The following is a 23,057-nucleotide window of genomic DNA, read 5'->3' as shown; positions in this document are numbered from 1 at the left end:
TGCTGTTTCCTGCATCTTCTTTCATCTGTCTCTGTTGAGACGCATGAAACCTCAGAGTCCAGCGTTTAGGGACCTAATAACCTGACGTCGGTCGATGGGTTTGGGAATAAAACATTTTATGATTTTGCTCCAAAAATCCCAAAATAAAATCAGAGTTCTGGTTTTCTTTCCATAATGAAACCATAAATTACTAAGATTAAAATTTTAGCCTCTGCAGTGACTCTGCCATGAACTCTTGATGAAACTCGTTTGTTTCCTTCTGTTGCTTCGTCCTCCTGTGGTTTCACACATTTCCACTCGGTTCACAGATGGTCAGCACAGAGTCGGCTCCAGTTATCGCAGCTATTATTAGAAATCTTTGTTTCTGATGTTTCAACCCGTTTCTGAACCAAACTCTCTTAAACTGTAACTAATGTCTGAAAAAATTAATTGATTCTGAATTGAGTGTGTAAAGAATCACTTTAGCATCAGGAGAATTTACAGATATAAGAGTTACATAATTATAGATCAGGATAATTGTTGAAAACACAATTTTACAATAAAACCTTGAACTTTTAATATGAAACTCATCTCAGTTATCGACAAATTTATAATTAGTGAAAGTTGGTTTAGTATTAATGCCCAAACTTTACTGCAACTTACTGGGAACTTACCTGAACCTTGCAAACCCCCTTAAAGCCGCCGGGCTCCTCTCTCCCCCCTAAAGCCGCCGGGCTCCTCTCTCCCCCCTAAAGCCGCCGGGCTCCTCTCCCCCCTAAAGCCGCCGGGCTCCTCTCTCCCCCCTAAAGCCGCCGGGCTCCTCTCTCCCCCCTAAAGCCGCCGGGCTCCTCTCTCCCCCCTAAAGCCGCCGGGCTCCTCTTTTAGGGGGGAGAGCCCGGCGGCTCTCGGGCTCTCCCCGAGAGAGCCCGAGAGAGCCTTTCATCCTTAGATGGATGAACGGCTCCTCCTTTAAGGAGGAGCCTTAAAGGAGGCTCCTCCTCCTTTAAGAGGAGGAGCTCCTCTTAAAGGAGGGGCTCCTCCTTTAAGAGGAGCCCCTTAAAGCCCGGCGGCTTTAAGGGGCTCCTCTCTCCCTTAAAGCCGCCGGGCTCCTCTCTCCCCCCTAAAGCCGCCGGGCTCCTCTCTCCCCCCTAAAGCCGCCGGGCTCCTCTCCCCCCTAAAGCCGCTCCTCCCAAAGTGTTTTCAGATCTTATTCCTGTTCTGTGTTTCCACCTCTATATGTTAAAGGTTATAATCCTTTAGAAGGTTGAAACCAAAATACTAATATTTACCTGGATTTTGAGGAAATTAAAAACTTTGACTAAGCCAAAACACTTGTGGAAGTTTTTGTCAGCTGTAAAAAGTGACTTAATTTGGGGGCGGCGGGGGTTGTTTCAGGTCCTGGTGTGATGAAAATGGGTAAACTTTTCTCGTTTGAAAAGCGTGATTATCTCAGCGTGAGAACATGGACCAGATTAAACGTCCCTGTTGCTGGTAGACGTCGAGCAAAGCTGATTTCCTGCGGAGATAATTCTGGGTTTGAGCGAAAATGTCAAGAGACTCGTTTTAAAATCCTCCATAATTGGCAACTAATCTTTTTCTCAAATATTTTTAATGTTTGTCACAACTAAAATCTATATTAATGTCTGAGATGGAGAGCACAGACATAAAACGCCTCAGATAATTAGTTCCCGTTTCATCGTTTCATTTCTTTCAATCATTTTTCATTTTCAGGTTTTTGAACCAATTCTAGGAGTAAAAACATTCATATATCTGTATTTTGGTTCTACTTGCCGCCTGCGAGTCGAGTTTCAGGCCGGCTGATGGGAATGTCGCCGGCTGGTCAGTGTCTCTGTCGCGGCTCGCCGCCTTTGACTTTGAGAATGGATGCTGCTTCGCTTTACCAATTAGTCTGCATAATAAAGTTAAAACCAGCCCATTTCACTCGGCGGCCTTAATGTCTTCTCATTTCAGAGCGAGCGCCTCGCTTCACCCGGGGGAAACAAACACAATCGTTTGAATCGGAGGCGTAACTGCTCCGCCGCCAGGCATCCAGCAGGCCTGAATTATCCTCACTGCTGCTCTGATGAGACCTGGACCAGAACCACCTGGAGAAAAGCCCTTAGCGAGGGGCTCCTTTAGCTCAGACCTGGGTTTTACCGCGTTGACTGCTGATGAAAGTCAGAGAGCAGCTGAAGTTGCTGCCGAGTCGAAGCGACACAAACGGGCCTGAAACGAAACACGAAGGCTGTGATCCATAAAAAACAAACTTCATGTGATTTATTAGAACCACAACTCGTCAAGATTCCTCAGGTTTTAGTTTCGGCTGGAAGATTTGGCTCCTGATCAAACTTGATTCCTTTAATAGATTTTTAATTTTCTTTATCAGACGTTAAATGGACCTGGTCCCTCCGCGGTCGGACCTGGTTCTGGCCGCGGTCGGACCTGGTTCTGGTCCCGCCGTGGTTGGACCTGGTTCTGGGACCTGGCTCCGGACCTGGACCTGGTTCTGGTCCCGCCGTGATCGGACCTGGTTCTGGTCCCGCTGCGGTCGGACCTGGTTCTGGGACCTGGCTCCGGACCTGGACCTGTTTCAGGTCCCGACGCGGTCGGACCTGGCTCCGGACCTGGACCTGGTTCTGGTCCCGACGCTGTCGGACCTGGTTCCGGACCTGGACCTGGTTCTGGTCCTGCCGCGGTCGGACATGGCTCCGGACCTGGACCTGGTTCTGGTCCTGCCGCGGTCGGACCTGGCTCCGGACCTGGACCTGGTTCTGCTGTCAGGATTGTTCTCTAACTTTTCATTTCCTGCTTCGGCCGCTGCAGTTTGTGAAGTTTGCCAACATCGAGGAGGACACGCCTTCCTACCATCGCCGCTACGACTTCTTCGTGTCCCAGTTCAGCGCCATGTGCCACTCGACTCACGAAGACCCAGAGACCAGAACCAGGTGAGTCCAGTTGCTGCTGCATCACAAACACATCGTTTCATTCGTTCCCAGGGTTTAAAAGAAGGTGTGAAAGTTTACAGGACTTCAGTTTATTGTAATAATCATCACTTTAATATTTAGGTTAGTTTCTTAGCAGAAGGTTCTTGGCGACCAGAAGATTTATTCAAACTGCTGTCCTTCAGTTTTACAAACCAGCTTGTTTTTAAATGCTGACCCTTCATCTGGGGCTAAAATGTAGAAACGTTTCTTGTTCAGAGGGATTCACTTTATTGGGTTTAGTTTTTATTACATTTTCTGGTTTCTGTGTCTGAGACTTAAAGCCTAAGAAAAGAACTTGTTGTTCCTCATGGCTCGTTGTTTGGACTCATGTTTATTATTCAATAATTCAGTTATTTATTATTAGTATAATGTGAATTTGTCAGACTGGAGGGACTTATTGACGGTTTCCCCCGGTGGGTTGGGTCCTCAGCAGTCGGGTTCATTGGAGTCGCAGCTTCATGTTCAGGTATCAGAGACGGACCGAAAAACTGATCACACAAGACAAATGCTTCAGTCACGTCCTCTGAAGGAATCTGTCATGAAGAAATTCACTCTGTGTTTAAGCATAAATAAGATAAAAAGCTGCATTTCTTCTGCTTTGAGCTTCATTCTCTCCATCGGCGTAATCGGCTCCTGGCTGAAAGGCTAAGCTAGCATCCAGACGTGTTCAGACCGGTTTCCTGAAGGAGGAAACGTGTGGCGTCGCTGCTAATCTGAATCCAACACGGTAGAATAATTAGTCATCTTCAGAGGCGAGGAAGGTTATTTAGAGACGCGAGGATTAAAACCCGAGGAAAAACGGAGAAACCAAACATGCCTTTTAGAGAAACGTTAATCCTCAAATAAAAGAACCAGGCAGAGTCGGCGTGTAGGGAGGGAGACGAAGCCTTTCTCTGCGCCGGTTCTGAACATTCGGACTGTTTGGTTTTCACAACCAAACTCTGAATCCAATCGCTGCTGAACAGAAACAAAAACCTGATGAATAACTTTCATCTCAGAAAAAATTCATTAAAATCAAGTTAAAGATTCTTTCTGAGTTACCTTCGTTTATTTACTGACCTTCAGTACGAGTTCAGAAAGCCAAAGAATCGACTAATCTACCGATACGACTAACGATGTTACTACTGGCAGAAACCATGAAGAAGACGACAGGAAGTGGCAGCATCATGGCATGATTTTTAATGACTCATCATGTGATTTTAATTGCATTTCTTATTAAAGGAAATGTTTTTTTCTGGCATTGGAAGAATATCGACAGTTTTGTGTTAATTTGTTAAAGAATCTCAGCCTGTGGGACTGATGTGAGCTCAAACGGTTGGATTCAGTGTTGAACAGGTCTGCTTCAAATGAAGAACTTTGTTTATAATTAATTGATCATTTTTATGTCTGTTACCTTTACAGAGTGATTAAACTGAACTAAATGTGATTTCTACCTGCGATGCGGCTGAAAGCACCAGCTCAAACCTTCTTCCTTCTCGTTTCCTGTTTTGTCTCCAGGTTAAATATTTCTGTAACTTCTGTGTGTTTCATGGAGTGAATCTGTTTTCCTGAGCCGTAATCTTCTGCAGTAAATTTGTGTTTTCCCTCATTGAGCAAAGAACAGGAAACAAAAAGACGTTTTAGGGAAGTGGCAGAAATCCAACCGTGTTGGTTTCCAGGCAGAGAGTAAATATGATTCCCTGTAATATTTTATCCTCATATCAACCCAAAATGACACAATGGAAATATTAACCTGCTTTTATTCCTTCAGTGTGACTGAATTAAATCGAATGAAGGTTTTGTGTTTGGAAGATGGAGCTCCTGATCACAGGGAGGTAAAAATAGTCTGGGCTGGTGGTCCTCCGCTGAGAGGCGGCTGTCTGGCGCTAATAAAGATGAGGAGTGGGTGAAAACAATACCTGAAGCCTCTTCTGTCTCATTTACTGAGCGAGTGGCCGCTGCCTTCAGAGCGGCTGCATTATCTGGTGAACCTTGGCGGCGCCAGCTGGGACTCTGAGTGGAGCGAACGTTTGGGCATAAAAATGGACGTTTGTTTCCATTTGTCTGGACGAGGAGGTGGGCTGCAGTTTGATTTCAGTTTTAGTTCTGATTTCAGGTTTCGTCCTGGTCTGGATTCTCAGGAAGCCGGAGGCGGGAACGCCGACCTCGTCTTCGGTTTAATTGCTCTGAGTTTTGTGTCCAGAGCTGAAAGCTGACCTGGTTTCATGGGCTTTGACTGGGCCAGACTTCTGGGACTCGACTCTGGAAATGAGTCTCACTTTGTGTTGGAGGCAGTTTGATGCGACAAATCATTTTAGAAGTTTTTAAACTCATAAATCTTTGCAACAAAGTTTATCTGGAGCCCCTTTGTTCCAGTTTAAATCGAGTTCAGAGGCAATTCAAGATGAACAAAACCGATTCAGGGAGCAAATAAGATCTCAAACCAGATTAAAGGGCAGCTTGCATTAATTCACAGCAGGGAAAGTCCAGTTTAAGGCTTTTCCATCATCCTGGTGAGAAAAACTTCATTAATCCTGAAGTGGAAGTTTTTAAAGGGATGTCAGAGCATCATGACTTGGATAAAACAAAGAATCTGCAGATAAAAACAATGAAATGAAAATATCTGAAGCTGTTAAAAATGTTCAGTCTCATTAGTGGGAACCTTCTGCTGTTAGCCTTTTACTAGCTTTTAAACGGTTTAGTGCTTCCTTTAACTAAGGACAAACATTCCAGTTTATCTCAGTTCAGTCAAATTTAACTTCCAGTTTATTTAAATTCCTCTCAATATTTCCAGTAAATACCAGTTAAATGGAAAACCTTCATTCTCAAACTGAAAGTGTTTGAAATCATTTTAGTGAAAATAAATGTGGTTCCAGTTTAGTGGAGTTTATGTGACTAAACGTCTCTGTGTTTCAGGATCCGAGTCGCCGGGATCAAAGGTCTGCAGGGAGTCGTGAGGAAAACTGTGAACGATGAGCTGCAGGCCATCATTTGGGAGCCTCAGCACATGGACAAGCTGATTCCCTCCATGCTGTTCAACATGCAGGACGCCGACGACCTGGACAGGTATGCAGCGCAGCGAGGCGCAGCGCAGCGCGGCGAGGAGCAGCGCGGCGAAGCGCAGTGAGGCGCGGCGCGGCGCAGCACCGCCGCCGTGCCGCCATGGTGCCGCGCAGCACGGTGCTGCACTACTGTCTGTTTTACCTCAAATCAAAACGGAGGCAAAGGTTTTAGAAGAAAATTCTCAGATTTGTGGCTGGAAATAATCTAGAAACAGTTTATAGACCAACATGATAGAAAATAATCAGCCAAAGAAGTTAAATAAATATTAAGACAAATTAAAATATTACAAGTTTAATTTATTGTTGTTCAGGTAAAGAAAAAAGGGAATAATTTTGTATTTGTGTGTTAATTTGAGAGTAAAATCTCATTTTGGGGAATTTGTTTTTACATTACACTTTAAAAAGCTTCAACTTCTCAAAAATAACAGCAATTTTTTTTAATATATCAAAAATCAAATCCTTCTAGTTTCTGTCCATATTTTTGGTATTTTTCTGCAGTTTTGTAGAAAATGCATCTTTTATTCCATTTCTTCCATGGAAATTTTCCAACGTGGAAAAATTCCCAGAATACTTCAGGTTCTCATCTGAAGCTTTAGAGTATAAACAGTTTCTGTTTTTCTGGAAAAACAATGGGAATCATGAAATAACGACTTTATTCCTTATTTCTGTGGATTCTGAGCTAATAAAGGCAGATTTAGTAAATCTGCATATCGGTGAATCGACGCCCGTCTGCCGTTTATTCAGCTTCCTGGTTCTTTTTCTCATTTCTCCTCGCGGATCTCGTCGCCTCACCTTCCCGTCTTCCTCGCTGTCGTCTCATCCGTATGGTTTCCATGTGAACAAAAAGCTATTTTTGGATCCTCTCCTGCTGCCGTTTTCTTTCTTCTGCTGACTTTTTCCTTTAAGAGGCTCGGCTGCGGCGCCGGCGCCCCGTCAGGCGACTGGACCGGTTCGGCTCTGCAGGCCAGAACGCCGGGCGTCTGCATGTAGTCAGTATCTTCAGCCACTGAGGTCGATCTATCGATCATAAGCATTTAGTTCAGCTCACTGTTGGAGGAACCCTCAGTGTGTGTGTGTGTGTGTGTGTGTGTGTGTGTGTGTGTGTGTGTGTGTGTAAGTGGGTTCTCTGGTTCTGTTCAGCTCTCTGACATCCATGTCCTGTCCGTGTTTCTGTTTTCTTGAAGAAACTCTGAAAACTCTGGACTCTAAATCCGTCCATCCAAATTTATAAATATATATATTTAGGGTTTGAATAACTCTTGACCTTTGACCTGACTCATGTCTCCATGTCTAATAATCTGATCCTCTAAATGAATCTCAGTCCTGCTGCAGTTTTTTCCTCATTTTGCTGCCGATGCAGAAATGAACCCGTTCTGTAGTTTTTCCTGCCTGAACGTCTTCCTGGTTCCTGTTTGTTTCCCTCCGGATCGGCGGCGAGGTTCTGATGGACGGCGCCGCTCAAGGCCGCCATGTTTCTCTGAATTGCCTCGGTGAGGCGGACGTGTCTGGCCTGCAGAGGGAGGGAGGCCGAGGCGCCGCTGGTGTTCACGGTTCCACCCTGATGGCCGATTCAGAGCCGATCTGGAGGCGTTAAAACGCCGCTGACCTCCAGCTGCACAATCAGCCACTCAGGTTCTGTAAACGGTTCGTACCTGATGAAACCCAAACAGCCGCTGAACCCAAACCGGACAAACCGGACAGGAGGGGTCATGGAGTTATTTAGAGCTGGAGTTTTCTCCTCTTTCAGAGATTACTGGACATGAAAAATAACTTTATTAGCTGTGAAATGTTAACGCTGCTTATGTTGGAGCAGCTCGGCTCTGATGGGTTCCGTCTTTGGTTGAGTTGTTGCTTGTTTTAACATTTATTCCCTCTGGTTCTTGGTTCTCTGCAGCTGGAAGTGTTTCTGCTTTTACATTTTTACTTTTCGACAGTTATGATGCGTAAACGTGGCAACAAGTTATTTTTCTCAAAATTTCAAATAACACCTGAACTTTGACCCTGAATCCCAGAGGAGATGAAAATGATGAGGGTTCATAGATGCAGAGAGAAGGAGGAAAACTTCTGCGTCGTATCCCCTACTCCAACATCCCTCTAACCACAGGGCTTTAGAGAGCAGCGGCAAAAGCAAATGAGGTGGATTAGCAGAGCTAGCTAACAGGAAGGACATGTCGTCTCTATTGAGCTGTTAGCCTGACATCAGACATGGCTCTGTCAGACAGCAGTCTTCAGTCAGAGGCCTGCTCAGATTCGATGCAACACTGACTGCTACTGGAAATCCTTCCTTCCCACAGCATCGAACAGGATACAACAATAATTGGATCAGAACAAAAAGTTACGAAACAAGTTAAAAACTGAAGTTCTTTTTATGTTTTTCTCAATATGGACCATATTTTTGTTTGTTTGGACACAAATTCTGACTACAAAGTCATATTTTTAACACTTTTTTTTTAACTAGCAGCAGAAAACCTTATTTCTGTTCTGCCCACTTTATTAAACCACAACAATCCACCTCCAATTACAGCAGGAGGTTTCATTTTTGTCTATCATTTCCCCACTTCTAACAAGCAATAAGCATTTAATTTCCCCTGAACCGCTGGCGTGAGCCGACGGTAATTGCATTGCTTCCCTCCTGAGACGCGGCCGCCTGGAGTCCATCTGCGGCCGCGCTCGCTGCCGGGGACGTGATTTACTTCTGCCACGCTTTATCCCAACAAGTGGCTGCGGCGGCTTCAATGGGGCGGTTCTGAGAGAAATGGAAGAACTCTGAGGGTTTCGCTTCCAGCAGAGCAGTGGTTGGGAGGAAAGGGGAGATTTACAGACGAATCAGGACTTCAGCTGAAATAATGACATGAAAATTTAAGTTTGATGCCTCAATTATGGAGCAGACGCGTGAATATCGAGAGAAAGAGCTGAGATCCTGGATGCAAGCAACAGAAATCAGTTTCCTTCACTGGCGGAGAGAGAGCGACTGCTAGTGGAGGGCACTGCTAGCTAAGAAGCTAGCTGCGCTATCCCTAAGGCACTAACCACAAACAGTTTAGCTAATACTAAGTTACTATGCTAACATTATATTTAGCATAAGCTAATGCTAAAGTGAACACAGTATGTAGCAGAAGATGATGCTAAAGTGAACACAGTATGTAGCAGAAGATGATGCTAAAGTGAACACCGTATGTACCAGAAGCTAACGCTAAAGTGAACACTGTATGTAGCAGAAGCTAATGCTAAAGTGAACACCGTATGTACCAGAAGCTAATGCTAAAGTGAACACTGTATGTAGCAGAAGCTAATGCTAAAGTGAACACAGTATGTAGCAGAAGATTATGCTAAAGTGAACACTGTATGTAGCAGAAGATAATGCTAAAGTGAACACAGTAAGTAGCAGAAGCTAATGCTAAAGTGAACACCGTATGTACCAGAAGCTAATGCTAAAGTGAACACAGTATGTAGCAGAAGCTAATGCTAAAGTGAACACCGTATGTAGCAGAAGCTAATGCTAAAGTGAACACTGTATGTAGCAGAAGCTAATGCTAAAGTGAACACTGTAAGTAGCAGAAGCTAATGCTAAAGTGAACACAGTAAGTAGCAGAAGCTAATGCTAAAGTGAACACAGTAAGTAGCAGAAGCTAATGCTAAAGTGAACACAGTATGTACCAGAAGCTAATGCTAAAGTGAACACAGTATGTACCAGAAGCTAATGCTAAAGTGAACACAGTATGTACCAGAAGCTAATGCTAAAGTGAACACTGAAGTAGCAGAAGCTAATGCTAAAGTGAACACAGTATGTAGCAGAAGCTAATGCTAAAGTGAACACAGTATGTAGCAGAAGCTAATGCTAAAGTGAACACTGAAGTAGCAGAAGCTAATGCTAAAGTGAACACAGTATGTACCAGAAGCTAATGCTAAAGTGAACACAGTATGTAGCAGAAGCTAATGCTAAAGTGAACACTGAAGTAGCAGAAGCTAATGTGTGCAGCATCCTCCTCCTGGTTTGAGCCGCTGTTTCCTCCAGACGTCTCTGACGTTGAAGGTCCGGCAGCAGTGTGAACTCTGACAGCTCAGATTTCACACCTCAGCTCTGAACATCACCGTCCAATGAGCTGACCTTTGACCTTCCCGTCAGACTTCTCAGTCCCATTACTGCGATGTGAGCCGTGGCCTTGAAGGAGCTGGCCTCTGATTGGCTGTTAATGCGGCTGCAGCTTCTCCTCTGCAGCCACATCAATTATTCATCCTGGTTGTTTCCTTCTCCAGGTTTTCCTTCTGATGAAACTTTCATTTAACGTCAGCTTCTCTCTTCCCTCCTTTCCTTATTTCCTGGAGGTTTGTCTCCTCAGCCTCTGTGTTGTTATGAAATATTGATCGTTGCCCCGGCGCGGCGCGTTGCTACGTGATGCTGCCGTTTCCGGACCTGTTGCCTGTTTCCCAGTTGCTCTGCTGAGCTAGCGGCTTCTGTTGCTCTTTGCAAAGCTTTTCTGTTCCTCATGCTTCTCTGCTTCCCTCCGCAGGGCGGGGCATCCCAGCACGCCGTCCGGGTCGGGTCAGGATGGCGAGGAGAACCCGGCGGCTCTGGCTGAGAACTGCTTCAGGGAGCTGCTGGGCCGAGCCGCCTACGGAAACATGAAGAACGCCGTTCGGCCCGTGTTGGTGTGAGTACAACCTGGAGATTTTTCCTTCCCAAGGTTCCTCAGCAGCATTTCAATGAGGCTGAGCTCTGAACTTTGACTAGGCCACCTTGATTATTCTCTTATTGAGCCATTCTGTTGCAGATCAGTGTAGCTGGTGGATTTACTTTGCTGTGACCAAATATTAAAGGCAGGTTAAGAGAAAAACCATCATTACAGGGAGAAAGTTTTAATATTATGAGAATAAAGTCTTACAGCTGTGACTTTATCCTCATGTTATTACTCTTTGTAATTTATGACTTTATTCTTATTACTTCGACTTTATTTTATTATTACAACTTTATTCTCGTATTATCTCTTTATTCCTGAATTATTACGATTATTTTAAAATTTTTAACTTGGGGTTATTGTTACGAATTATTATTTTAGTAAACTCTGGTTCGGTTTGAAACTGAACTCCAAGCGGACTGGAGACCGCTCCAAAAGCAGGAAGTGGACTACAGCGCAGGGCATTCTGGGTAAATACAACCAAAGCTAACATGGTAGCCTAGTGCTAGCAGGAGAAATGGTTCGGTTTTTAACCAAAGACTGAAGAGAAATCCTCCAACCGCTAAAATCTGACGCCTCCATTTTTGTTTCTACTTCATGAAGGAAGCTGCTCTCAGTGTCTCTAGAGGTTTTTATGGTTTCCTTCAGTGGTTTCCGGCGCAGCGCCCCCACAGGCCAGGAGGGGAACAGGTTGGTTGGAACCGCAGCAGCTGGAGCAGATGATGGAGTTCTGGTTCCTGATCAAACTGAGTGTATCGGACTATCACTGCCGTGTTTTTGCTGAGCGGTCAGAGATCTTCTCTCCTGGGGAGATTAGCAGCTCTCTGAAATGTCTCCTTTCTCCCTGGAGATCTTCAGCCTCATAACCAGATCATCAGCGGTCAGCTGATCCGCTGCAGCATCATGTGAACCTGCCGTTATACTGCTGAGCATCAAACTGCTGTGGACGAGTCAGACTGATGGTCAGTTATTGGTGCATCTGACCCGGCTGCTGCTTTCACTCCACAAACTGAAGAAAACCCAAACCTTTAGCAGAAAAAGTCAAAAAGGCTCCCTGTCGTTCCTGAATGCTTTATTGAATATTTCCATGTTCATGCAGGCTGGAGTGACACGTTTTCCCTAAATATGTAACTCATGCTTGCAAATTAAGTCGAGAGCTGAACCTTTTAATGCTGCTGTTACTGTTTGACAGCTGCTTCAGAAACATGACTCACTTCTCAGTTTGTTTGGTTTAAAAGCTTTTCTTCTTTCCTCCTCACCTGCTTCTCTCTACGACCAGCTGACCTGGGAGTCTTCTCACTTATCACTGGTAACAGAGCTGCGTTTCTGAAAGATGAGCAGGGAAACCGAACAAACAGCTGGTCATTCAGCGTCTGGATGTTTGCTCCATCCATCCTTCATGCTTTCTCTCCCTTCATGTCCAACCATCTCTGTTTGTCTCCTCCAAATTAGAAAACAATCCTGTCTGGGAAACCCAGAGGCTTTTTTTAAAAACAATATTTAATTATCCTTCTACTGTATTTATTGATATTTAAGTTTTTCCACAGTTCAAGCAAGGAAAAATAAAATGATTTTTGATAAGATGAGCAGGTTTGGGACAGAAATGATGTTGGTTTAAACCATTTCCTCTGAATCACAGCATGTTTAAAGAAAACTACAGGCTAGAATATGAAGCTTTACGGTTTAAAATGGAAAAAGAATAATGGCATAAATATTAAGTGTGTGTGTGTGTGTGTGTGTGTGTCGGGGTCTTTAGTTCATATTCTGTCAGATAATCCAGCGGATGAAGCAACAAATTGGTCATTAATTTGGTTCCTGCAGGCCTTTGTTTCACCTCCTGACGTCTCCCATCCATTCTGTTGACACCCAGTCACTTTTTATCTGAGGTGACACTTGATTCACACACACACACACACACACACACACACACACACACACACACACACACACACACACCCTGACAGACAGCAGCAGTGTGTCATTCTCACACTAACACTTTATTACTGTAAGTGTTTCTCATGTTCACTTCTGGCTCCAGGCCCGGCCGGTTGGCGCGCTGCGCCCCCTGCAGGCCGGCCGCAGCATCACACCCTGTTACTGAATCTGAGCTCAGACAAAAATTCAGCTTTGTTTTTTACATTTAGCTCATTTTATGGTTGTTTTTCTTTCTCATAAATGTTTAATGTTTTTTTTAATTATTAATTAATGGTTTAGTTATACTTTCCCTTCCAGATGCTTTGAAACTTTGCTTCTTTAGCCGCCTTTTATCATTAAAAACATTAATATTTATATCCGACAGTCTGAAGTTTTTGAAAAGATTTAATGCATTAAAAGTTTTTTATTGTTGGTTTTTATTGAACTTTTCTAAGTGTTTTTACTTTTTAACTCTCATTGCTTGAAAAATAATGATGCAAAAAAAATAAAGAAATCAATGTTATTAATTTTCAAACAGGTCGAAGCTGAAATACCCACATCAAAAATACAGCACTCTATAGTTTATTATGGACAAATATTTAAAAAATTGGTGTTTTTCTCTTTCACTAAAGCAGAGAAAAGATTTTAAGAATATGAAAAACTTTATCTGGATCAGTTTGAAGTTGCTGAAAAGATTTAATGCAGTAAAAATTAAAATATTGAATTTTTCTTGAATGGTTTTTGCTTTTTAACTCATTGCTCCAAAAATAATCAAAATTATTTTGTTAATTTTAAACTTGGTCAAGGCTGAAACACCAACATCAAAAATATTCAACTTTATTTAATTTTGCTAAATATTGCAGGTTTTGTGGTTTTTCTCCTCTAATAAGATATTTTTAGACAAAACAGGCATAAAAAACACAGAAAATATAAAAAAATATGAAACTTTCTATCTATGGATTAATCTGAAGTTAAGAATATTGAGTTGCTGTTTAAACGCGACAGTTTGGGAGAGAGACTCCAGGAGGGTGAAGGAGCTCCTGCTGTACTCGCTCTCTCTCTCTCTCTCTCTCTCTCCCCTCTTTCGCTTTCTCTCCTCTCTCTCTCTTGCTCTCTCTCCCCCTCCTCTCTCTTTCTCCCCCCTCCTCTCTCTCCCCCCTCTCCTCTCTCTCTCTCTCTCTCTCTCTCTCTCTCTCTCCCCTCTTTCGCTTTCTCTCCTCTCTCTCTCTCCCCTCTCCTCTCTCTCCCCCTCTCCTCTCTCTCTCCCCCCTCCTCTCTCTCCCCCCTCCTCTCTCTCCCCCCTCTCCTCTCTCTCTCTCTCTCTCCCCTCTTTCGCTTTCTCTCCTCTCTCTCTCTCCCCTCTCCTCTCTCCCCCCCCTCCTCTCTCTTTCTCCCCCTCCTCTCTCTCCCCCTCCTCTCTCTCTCCCCCTCTCCTCTCTCTCCCTCAGATTAATCGTTGTCGCTGCGTCGGAGACGCTGCGTGAATATTAAACGCCTTCATGAGCAAAGCGGCGTGGAGAATACTAAGGGCGTCCATTAAGGCGCCTGCGTGTCTCAGACCCGTTTGTCCTCCTGCAGAACTCTGCAGGCAGCAGCGGGTGGGGGAGGGGCGAGCGTCTTCAGACTATAAATAGCGGGATTGGGGTTAACGGGGAGGAGGGGGTTCGGGGTTTGGATTGACGTCATGAACCGTTCTCCTCCAAGCAGCTTCCTCTCCTCCATCTTTTGTTCCCTTCTTTCTTCTTGCTGCTTCATCTTTTCCTCTCTCTCTCTCTCTCTCTCTCTCTCTCTCTCTCTCTCTCTCTCTCTCTCTGCAGCATTTTTACCGTTTCAAACCGATTCAGTGATTTTATTTTTCTCAAAACGCAACGCCACCTGGTTTCATTCATATCTTCCTCCTATGATGTTAAAAAAGAAGCTGGTTCTGCTCAGACAGCGGGAAGGTTCTGGTCTGGTTCTGGTCCAGTTAGAGACCGTGAACCTGCAGTGAATCGACCAATCAGCCACCAGCAGAGCTGAACCAACCGAGTTGCTGGAAAAAACACTAAATATGACCAAGTTGGTCTGATTTCTAGTGAAAATATCTTAATATGTTTGAAACAAACAAACTTTTAAAGATATTGAAATATGAAGGACCAGTATATGAGTTTCTTTTGCAGTTACATTTTTGTGCAGGAAGGTTTTCCGTAGGAAGTTGGTTAAAATCATATTTTGAGGTTCTTTCTGCTTCTGGTTCTCAGTCACCTGGACAATCATCACCTGTGGGACCCGAATGAGTTCGCCGTGTCCTGCTTCAGAATCATCATGTTCTCCATCCAGGTAGCATTCATGGAAATACTGCCTTTAATTATTAGTGCAGGATTTAGGAAGACGTTTCCTCATTCTGGGATGAAATCCTGGTTATTATACTTTATCAGATGAGATTGGGCTTGAATAAAATTTACTTCAATCTTGATTTTAATATGTTTAAATGTTTACTCAAATTATCAATCATTTAAATTTTTAAAATTACATAATCAGATGGACCAAAAATATAAATTTGAATGAATTTATTTTACGTTTTAAGGACCAAAATGAAAATAATTCATATAAATAAAATCAGGCAAAAGAAAAATTTTCCAAATGAGTTTCTTCCAATAAAAAACTTTCAGGAAACCTGCAGATGGATGTTTTTCATTCAGCGGATAGAAATCCAGAAATTTTACTGGAGTAGAAAGTACAGCATCGTAAAAGTCCTGAAAATAAATATTTCCAAAGTTACTCGTTACTACCCGACTGCAGAAAACCGTTCACCTTCTCTCTGTTCTTAATTTTGATATTTTTTGTGTTTCTCGGACCGATCCAGGCTCAGCACTCGCACCACGTGATCCAGCAGGTTCTGACCCACCTGGACGGGAATAACAAGAGCACTCCGCGGGTCAGAGCCGGCATCGTCCAGGTTCTGCTGGAGACGGTGGCCATCGCTGCTAAAGGATCCGTGGGTGAGTCTGAAAACGTTCTGCTTCCTCAACGAGCCGCGGCGCCACCAGAAAACGTCCCGTTTCACATCGAGTAGAAACGCCGGTTCTGCAGAGAAAAGGTCCGTTTAGCCCCTTCGCTGCAGTTCGCTGGAGAAGATGGAAAATTAGTCGTTTTTTTAAAGAACCTGACATTTCTTAGGTCTCTGAGTAAATGGTTGGTTGATCAACGATGAAACTCAATTTGATTCAAACTCGCAAAAATTAAGCACTTACTTTCTTCAAAAAGACAATTATAGATAATAAAGATAAAGCTGAAGACAAAACATTTGATTTTATGCTAATTTTGTAAAAAAAAAAAAAAAAATCTAAAATCACATTTTTATTCCTTTCAGAATCGAAATGCTCCCGTTTGTTCCTGTAAATCGTGTTGTAATTAAATTATGTTTCTGAGGCATGAAGGTTACCACCTTGAGAACAGCAGCAGAAACAAATTAGCATTTTAATTCACCATGAAAAAATGTTTCTGTTGTTAAATGAAGGTGAAAATCTCACGCCAGAGGAAATAATTAAAAACGTTCATTAATTCAGAAAAAAGCTGTAATTTGTTTCTTCTTCCATGTTTTGGGAAAATAAAACCGAAATTCCTTGTGGACAGGAATGATCCCAGAGTGCAAAGGAAGCGACGTGTTCAACTTTGAAAGCGAAAGCCCGACTCCTCACAATCTGTGGCTCGGTACAGTACATGCAGTGTGGCTAAAATGTCTGCAGCTTTTCCCCTCGACTCGCCCGACATCAACAAGCGTCCTGGGAAAATCAGGCGGTCCACACCTCATCCTGTTTGAGACAAAACTGAAGACATAAAGATGTTTCCATTTGATCAAGTTCAGTCAGAACCGCCAGTTTGGAAAAACAGAGAAATTCTCATTAAGGAGTTCAGCTAAGTAGCAAGCTAACGATTAGGCAAGCTAACGTGATCTAAAAGGCAAACTGGGGATTTAGCTGATTGTTGGGCTAACATTCACGTTAAAAACCAGTTGACAGCTGAGCTAGAGACAAAGCTAAAGACCCAAGAGAAAAATTGAGCTAACAGCCAAGCTAGGAATTAAGCTAACAGTTGAGCTTAGAGCTAAGCTAGAGATAAAAACTGAGTGAAGAATGAAACCAACAACCAAACAAGTAGATGATTTTTATCTGAGCTAAGGAGCTGGATAACAGCTGAGCTAACGTGAGCTAGCAGTTTAACTCTCAGCTAAAAACAAAAACTCAAACCACAGTTAGAGCTAGCAACCTAGCAGAACATCAAACTAACAGCTGGTTAGCTAAACGCTAACCTTACAGATGAACAATGACACAAGCTAACTGAGCTAAGAAACAAGCTAACTGTTGCTAGCTTGACTGTTAGCTGTACTAGCATCTAGATGCAGGCATCGGTGATAAATATTCCTCAGTAATTAATTTTCTGCTAAGGATATTAGACATACATGGTAACATCACCTGTGCAACATGTCACAGTTTTAGTTCTTTATTTATTTCCAACTCTTAACACTAATTATAAAATGATTAGCTTCATGTTTGCTCCATTTCTTTTTTCTGATCATTTTTCCTAAACTGACTTAATAAATCAAAGCCAGTGACTGTTTTGTTCAGCTGGATCCCATTTCTCAAGTTTCACATCTTCAGTTTTGTTCGGTTCTTTTACTTTAGACGTAAATTCAAGCATCAGTGAATATTTTTAAATATTTCGTCTGAATGAAATGCTTTGGATGCGTGTTGATGCCGGGTCCATGTAGAAATGCTCCTGTAATCCCAGCAGGTCTGAGTGAGTAGTTTTAGGACAGCGGAGAGTGACCAGAAGAACCGACGGTCGAATCAAACACGGCGTCTCATTTCTGTCTTCGACATTTCAGTTTGGCCACAGATTAAAACACTGTTGGAAAAACCATCTGATGCTATCAAAGTGAACTTGTGTGATTCTTCTGGTCGCTCCTCGTTGTGAAACGGAGCCGGAGTGTCGGGAAGCTGCAGGTTAGCCGTGTTGTGATGGTGTAGCTGATAGTGCTCATGTAGATTAAGCTCTTATTTTGGAGAACCAGCTTAATGTCACATCTAAATGTTTTATTTGTTACATTTGCTTTGGAAGAATCCGTCTGTCCATTTCAAACTCTGCACACTTGGTGAATAATGTTTCTAGGGGGCTGGGGCCCCGTGGGACCCCAGGCAGCCGGGGTGAACCAGTCAGCACTGACTGATAATCTGAGGTGTTGCTTCCTGTGACAGAATAAATTAGGCCTGCCGTCACTGTGAGCTGCACTTTTCTGCAGGTGTCTGCTCATCCTGGAGCTAATTTTAGTTTCAGAAAAAACTGAATCACATTTAAACCCCAGAACCAAACAGCTGCTGCTGCTCATCAGAGCCAAACCTTTTCTAATTACTCTGGGATGAAGCTGGATTATTTTAACAAGCACAGATTAGCACATTTATTTATTATTCTACATTTTCTGCCATAATCTTAAAATGGCTGGTTATCTCAGTGTTAGAAAACCCCATAAAACCATCCAAAAGGATGATGGACACTTTATTTTTACACAGTTTGAAAAGAAAAATCCTCCATAATTTGGATTTTGGATCAGAAACATCATTCAGAGCTTAAATGATTCACTGAAAGTTGGATTTAATGTGACTGAATCTCTTTAACTTGTCAGATTTCCTGAATATTATCCTGTAAATGCATAAAGATGACATAACAGGACCAACCAAATGGTTCTGCTTCCCTTTTTCTAGACACCGTTTTTGTTTCCAGTAACTATTTGTTTCATTCCTCATCTCTGTTCTGTCAGTAATCAATGTAAAACTCTGGTTTCTCTCTGTCCTGTAACTCTGTTTTGGTTTTTTTACTTTAAACTGAAGTGAAAGTGCCAGAAAACACAGAAAAAGCTTTAAATATGAAACATCTCAGGAATACGTAGCATTTCAAGAAGCTGAGTCGTTCAGATATCTGGTTGAAATGTAGGTGCAGTTAAGGAAGGACTGATTAGAAAATATGAGCTGATTCCTGATATTAATATTGCTGTTATTGTTTGAACGAGTTTGACTGGAATAAAATTGGCAGGTTGTTAAAACTTCGTCTGATTCTCACAACATTTGGCTGGATTTCAGAAAGTGTTCAGAGGAAAATTCTTTTAGCCATTTTGTGTCAGAAAAGCACAAAGTTTTCATTAAAATGCCGTATCATTGCACTTTATTAGTAATTTATTTTGAAATCTGGACCCTGTCGAGCATGACGTCATCATTGATTGGTCATTGGTTGATCAAGTGTCTTTATGTAGGATTATTGTAAAACAGACATGAATCGTATGTGGTTCTGCACCCTGGGTCCAGCAGAAGCTGAGATCTGGGCAGGTTTCTGGAGTTTGGTGGGTTTTTCTGGAGTTTGGTGGGTTTTTCTGGAGTTTGGTGGGTTTTTCTGGAGTTTGGTGGGTTTCTCGTTGTTTCTGGGCGAAGCTGTCGGTCTCGTCCAGATCCTGTTGGGTTTTAACCTGCTGGTGTGCCGCAGGTCCGACGGTCCTGGAGGTCTTCAACACGCTGCTCAAACACCTGCGGATGAGCGTGGACTTCGAGCTGGGCGACAGCTCCAGGAGGAACTCCAGCAGCAGCGTGTCGTCGGTGCGCGGCCGCGAGAGCGACGAGCGCATCGTGCAGAACGCCATCATCCAGACCATCGGTGCGGCGGCGCGCTCCTCGCCGGTTCTCCAGCAGCGCCGCAGCTGCTGCAGCTCTGACCCGTCTCTCTGCTGCCCCCTGCAGGCTTCTTTGGTGGAAACCTGCCAGATTACCAGCGAGCCGAAGTCATGATGTTCATCATGGGGAAGGTGCCGGTGTACGGGACGCCGTGCCACACCTTGGACACGGTGAAGATCGGGTGAGTCAGCCGTTGCATCGCGGCGCCCCGGGGTTTCCGGGCCGCGCTCTGCTCTTCATCATCATGACTCACCGCAGAGATCCTCAGCAGAAACTTTAACAGAGACGGGGAAGGAAATAATTTTAGATGGACGTCCGCCTACATCCCAGTCTAGACTGAGACGAAACCTTTTACTGTCCCGCTGCAGACCGACTGGATGAAGATGAAGATCGTTTTTCCTGCTGAATCGTATCAGGAGCCGGCGATTAATGGAGTAATCGTCAACTAATTTAGAAATCGATTAATCATTAACTGGAGCATACAGAGTCCAAAAAAGGCCATTTACTGAAAGAACAACAGACTCAGAGCTGAAATTAAACCAAAACCGAACAGAAATATAAATATTTTGCATTTAAAAAAAACTTGGTCTGTAAATTTCTCCTAAAGTGAGTTTTAGCTTCACCTCATTCAAATTCTGTAAAAAAACAAACAAAAAAAAATTGTTTTCTATCCAATTACTAATCGGTTAATAAAAAATAAATATCAGTTTATAATAAAATGTTGATTTTCTTAAAGAAATTCAGTTATTTTTAATGTTGTAATATTGTGTAAAAAGTTTTAAGTGGTTAAATGAAAAATCTGCAGAATTTGTCAAAATTTTAAATTCAATTCATTTGTCAGAATAATCTATATAATAATTGATTATTAACGGTCGTTACCTGCAGCCGTCCTCAGTCGGTCTGATGCTCTGAGGATCTTCATCGTGTCTCTGGACCCTCAGCTGATGTCTTCGTCATTCAGAGAGTAAAACTCTCTCTCTCCTGATCGCCCCGCGGTGCCTTCAGCTGCCGGTCGCCGAGATGGAAAAAGGAAAATCAAGTAAATCCATCAGACCTGAGGGAGCAGGAAGGATGATCCTAAATCAAATGAACGCCGTTCTCCTCTTCCTCCTCTTCCTCCTGACTCAGACAGGCTTCCTTCCTTCAGCGCTGAGGTTCAAATCTGCAGCATGTCAACAATTCAATTCAACTTCACATCCTCCCAGTCCACCTTTACTATTCCACCTTAACTTGGTCTAATCCAGTGAATTATCAGCGTTCAGGGACCAGATGTTCTGAGTTACTGATCGGTTCTGTTTGGTTTCAGGCATCAGGGAACCAAGAGGATCCAGACGATGCTGCTCAGCTCCCTCATCATGGTGAGAAACTGACTGAGAGAAAAAACAAACCATCATCCTGCGACCACTTCCTGTCGTCGTCTTCTTCTTCGTTTCCACCAGTAGCAACATCCAGCTGCTGATCATGTGAAGAGATAAAAAATACTGCTGAAAAAACCATCTCATCCTAACGCAAAAACTTATCAAAAAACGTGTTTTTTCGAGATCCACTTGTTTCCATTAAGTGAATTAATTTTCATTATTTCAGTTTGTGCATTTCTATGGTTTTGGAAACGCAGCTACAGACGCATGTCTGTGAGGCTGCAGCAGCTGCACACTGCAAACACACAAACCTGGGAAAGCTTCCACATCCTCATCAATGCTGAGAAGCAAACAAGCTCAAATAAGAGACGTTGCAAACATGCATGCCTCTAGAAGCTGCTGCAACACACCGAATGCATCGCTGTGCATGCAGAAATCCAAACCCTTACGTCTGAGGGTCTCTGCTCTTCCTCGGCTCGCCACCGGCTTCACCCTGAGGCTGCAGACTGAAATGGTTTGTTTCAAACTGCGGTGACCCAGCAGACTGACACGGCAACACACAGATGGCTGAGGGCTGCTCTCCGGGTCAAAGGTTAAAGCGGGTTCATCTGTGAGGCTCCTGGAGGAGCAGAGTTCAGCTGAAGTGCTGATCATGTTTAGTCAAATGTTTGGTGTTTAAATTGATCCTGGTGTTGCTCGGTGGCGCCCCCTGCTGTAACGACTTGGCTCTCGTCTGCTCCCTCCTCAGGTGACCTCCGGGTTCAAGTCCAAGTCCATGTCGGCGGCGCTGCCGCCTCCCTTCCTGGACCCGCTCTTCTCCATCTCGCTGATGGAGGACAGCGAGTTGAGGCAGCTGGTCCTGGAGATCCTCCACAACATCATTGATCGCCATGACAACCGCGCCAAGCTGCGCGGCATCAGGTAACGGCGCGGTCGGACGATCTCCTCCCTGCTCTCTGAGCGACGGACTCAGGTTTGGTTTCCTCCCTCCTGCAGGATCATTCCCAACGTTGCAGCTCTGAAGATTAAAAGGGAGAAAATATCCAAGCAAGATGTTGCATTCATGAAAAAGGTAAAAAGTAGATGATTATGTTTCGTTCAAACTATTTTCCACAGTTAATTTGTAGCCAAAGCCCAAAGTTCACTTCTACCGAAGCCAGACCGAGGTTAGTAGGACCAGAGGTCGATTAGCGTTCACACCTCACCAACTGAACTGGACTTTCTAACAAACAGACTGGAGTCGGATTAAAGCGGATTCAATGATTCAGCCTCAGATCCCAGGAAAGGTGAAACTTAAGCTGCTGAGGAAAATAAAGAACAAAGTTTTCAGGTTGTGGAGCTCGGTTTGCATGTGAAGAAGCTGTTAATCTCTCCATGCGTTACCCTCTCAGCATCCATGGGGAAGGTAATGGGGATTATTTTATTATTCATTATTCTGATATTAATCTGCAGCGCTTCTTGGATCCACAGTCCTTGAATTGACTCGCATAGAAGAGTTAGATGAATTGCTTGTATAAAAAGAGAAAAACAGTCTTAGAGAGAAACTGACCTTTTTTTGAGAGAGCAGAGACCGAATCCTATGAACTGGGTTCCAGCCTGGGAGGACATCTGAAATGTGCGGCTGGTTTCCGTTTAGGAGCCCTGCGAGCTCGCTGACCCCAACAGGAAGTGGCCGTTCAGCCTCAGATCGTGACATTTCCCTCAAGACGCTGCCGGCTGAACAGGTTGACCCCTGATTCTCACACCAGCTGCAGCCTGCAGAACCGGAACCGGCACCAGTTCTGCTTTAATGGAACCCAATGTAACTCATTAGAGGCGTCTTTGCTTTCCATTAACCTGCCTCAGCGCCCCGGTTATTTATTTCATACTCGACCTGCAGCTTTCAGCCAGAAACGACTGGATTCACCGAATCTTAGCAGGAAAGAGTCTCTTTACAGCAGGGTCAGTAATTTGGCTTTTAAGTTTCCAAGTAAAGCCGATGTGTTGAAATAAGCCGTTTAAAGAATCTAAAAGAAAGATATTCTGTTAAACTGCAGTAAATTCTCACATCTTTAGATCCCAGACTCATTTGTTGATCAAACTGTTGACTGAGTGTTTTTAAAACCGTCGTGTTTCCTTGGACGCTGCCCCCTGCTGACTGAACGTCGGCAGCAGATCAGACCTTAATGTTTGCCATCCTTCACTGTCAGGCGGCTTCGTTTCTGTCCAGCAGCTGTTAAGAGGCTATTAATGAGACGCATCGTCCCACCAGGAGACTCGACGCTTCATTAGCACCGACACAAACAGACCCGTTTGTTTGCTCCAGTCCCACAAACGGCGGTCGGTCTGTTGTTTCTGCCAGGAATTAGACTGATCCCTGATGCGTGCTGAGTTCTTTCTGCTTCCAGAGGAGGAGAATGGAGGATGC

At 43.7% G+C, this 23,057-nt stretch overlaps 1 protein-coding gene across 4 annotated transcripts in view; it reads left to right on the top strand.

Moving 5' to 3' along the window:
• The window catches only part of efr3a (EFR3 homolog A (S. cerevisiae)), a 59,260-nt gene that overhangs the window by 23,956 nt on the left and 12,247 nt on the right, over positions 1 to 23,057 (top strand). For 2 of the 4 annotated variants that reach the window (XM_088015026.1, XM_088015025.1), the window contains exons 6-16: positions 2,803 to 2,924; positions 5,859 to 6,008; positions 10,516 to 10,656; positions 14,835 to 14,913; positions 15,440 to 15,575; positions 16,210 to 16,287; positions 19,108 to 19,275; positions 19,359 to 19,473; positions 20,599 to 20,650; positions 21,399 to 21,571; positions 21,647 to 21,722. In XM_088015026.1, the coding sequence (XP_087871152.1) occupies positions 2,803 to 2,924; positions 5,859 to 6,008; positions 10,516 to 10,656; positions 14,835 to 14,913; positions 15,440 to 15,575; positions 16,210 to 16,287; positions 19,108 to 19,275; positions 19,359 to 19,473; positions 20,599 to 20,650; positions 21,399 to 21,571; positions 21,647 to 21,722 (1,290 nt within the window). The remainder of the gene's footprint in view (positions 1 to 2,802; positions 2,925 to 5,858; positions 6,009 to 10,515; positions 10,657 to 14,834; positions 14,914 to 15,439; positions 15,576 to 16,209; positions 16,288 to 19,107; positions 19,276 to 19,358; positions 19,474 to 20,598; positions 20,651 to 21,398; positions 21,572 to 21,646; positions 21,723 to 23,057) is intronic. The other 2 variants (XM_088015028.1, XM_088015027.1) reach the window with 1 other exon arrangement.

This window comes from Poecilia mexicana, unplaced genomic scaffold, assembly GCF_051168715.1.
Source record: "Poecilia mexicana isolate PSO_F unplaced genomic scaffold, ASM5116871v1 scaffold_17, whole genome shotgun sequence".
Taxonomy (NCBI): domain Eukaryota; kingdom Metazoa; phylum Chordata; class Actinopteri; order Cyprinodontiformes; family Poeciliidae; genus Poecilia; species Poecilia mexicana.
The sequence above is the reverse complement of the archived record's forward strand: the minus strand, read 5'-3'. Positions and strand labels throughout refer to the sequence as shown.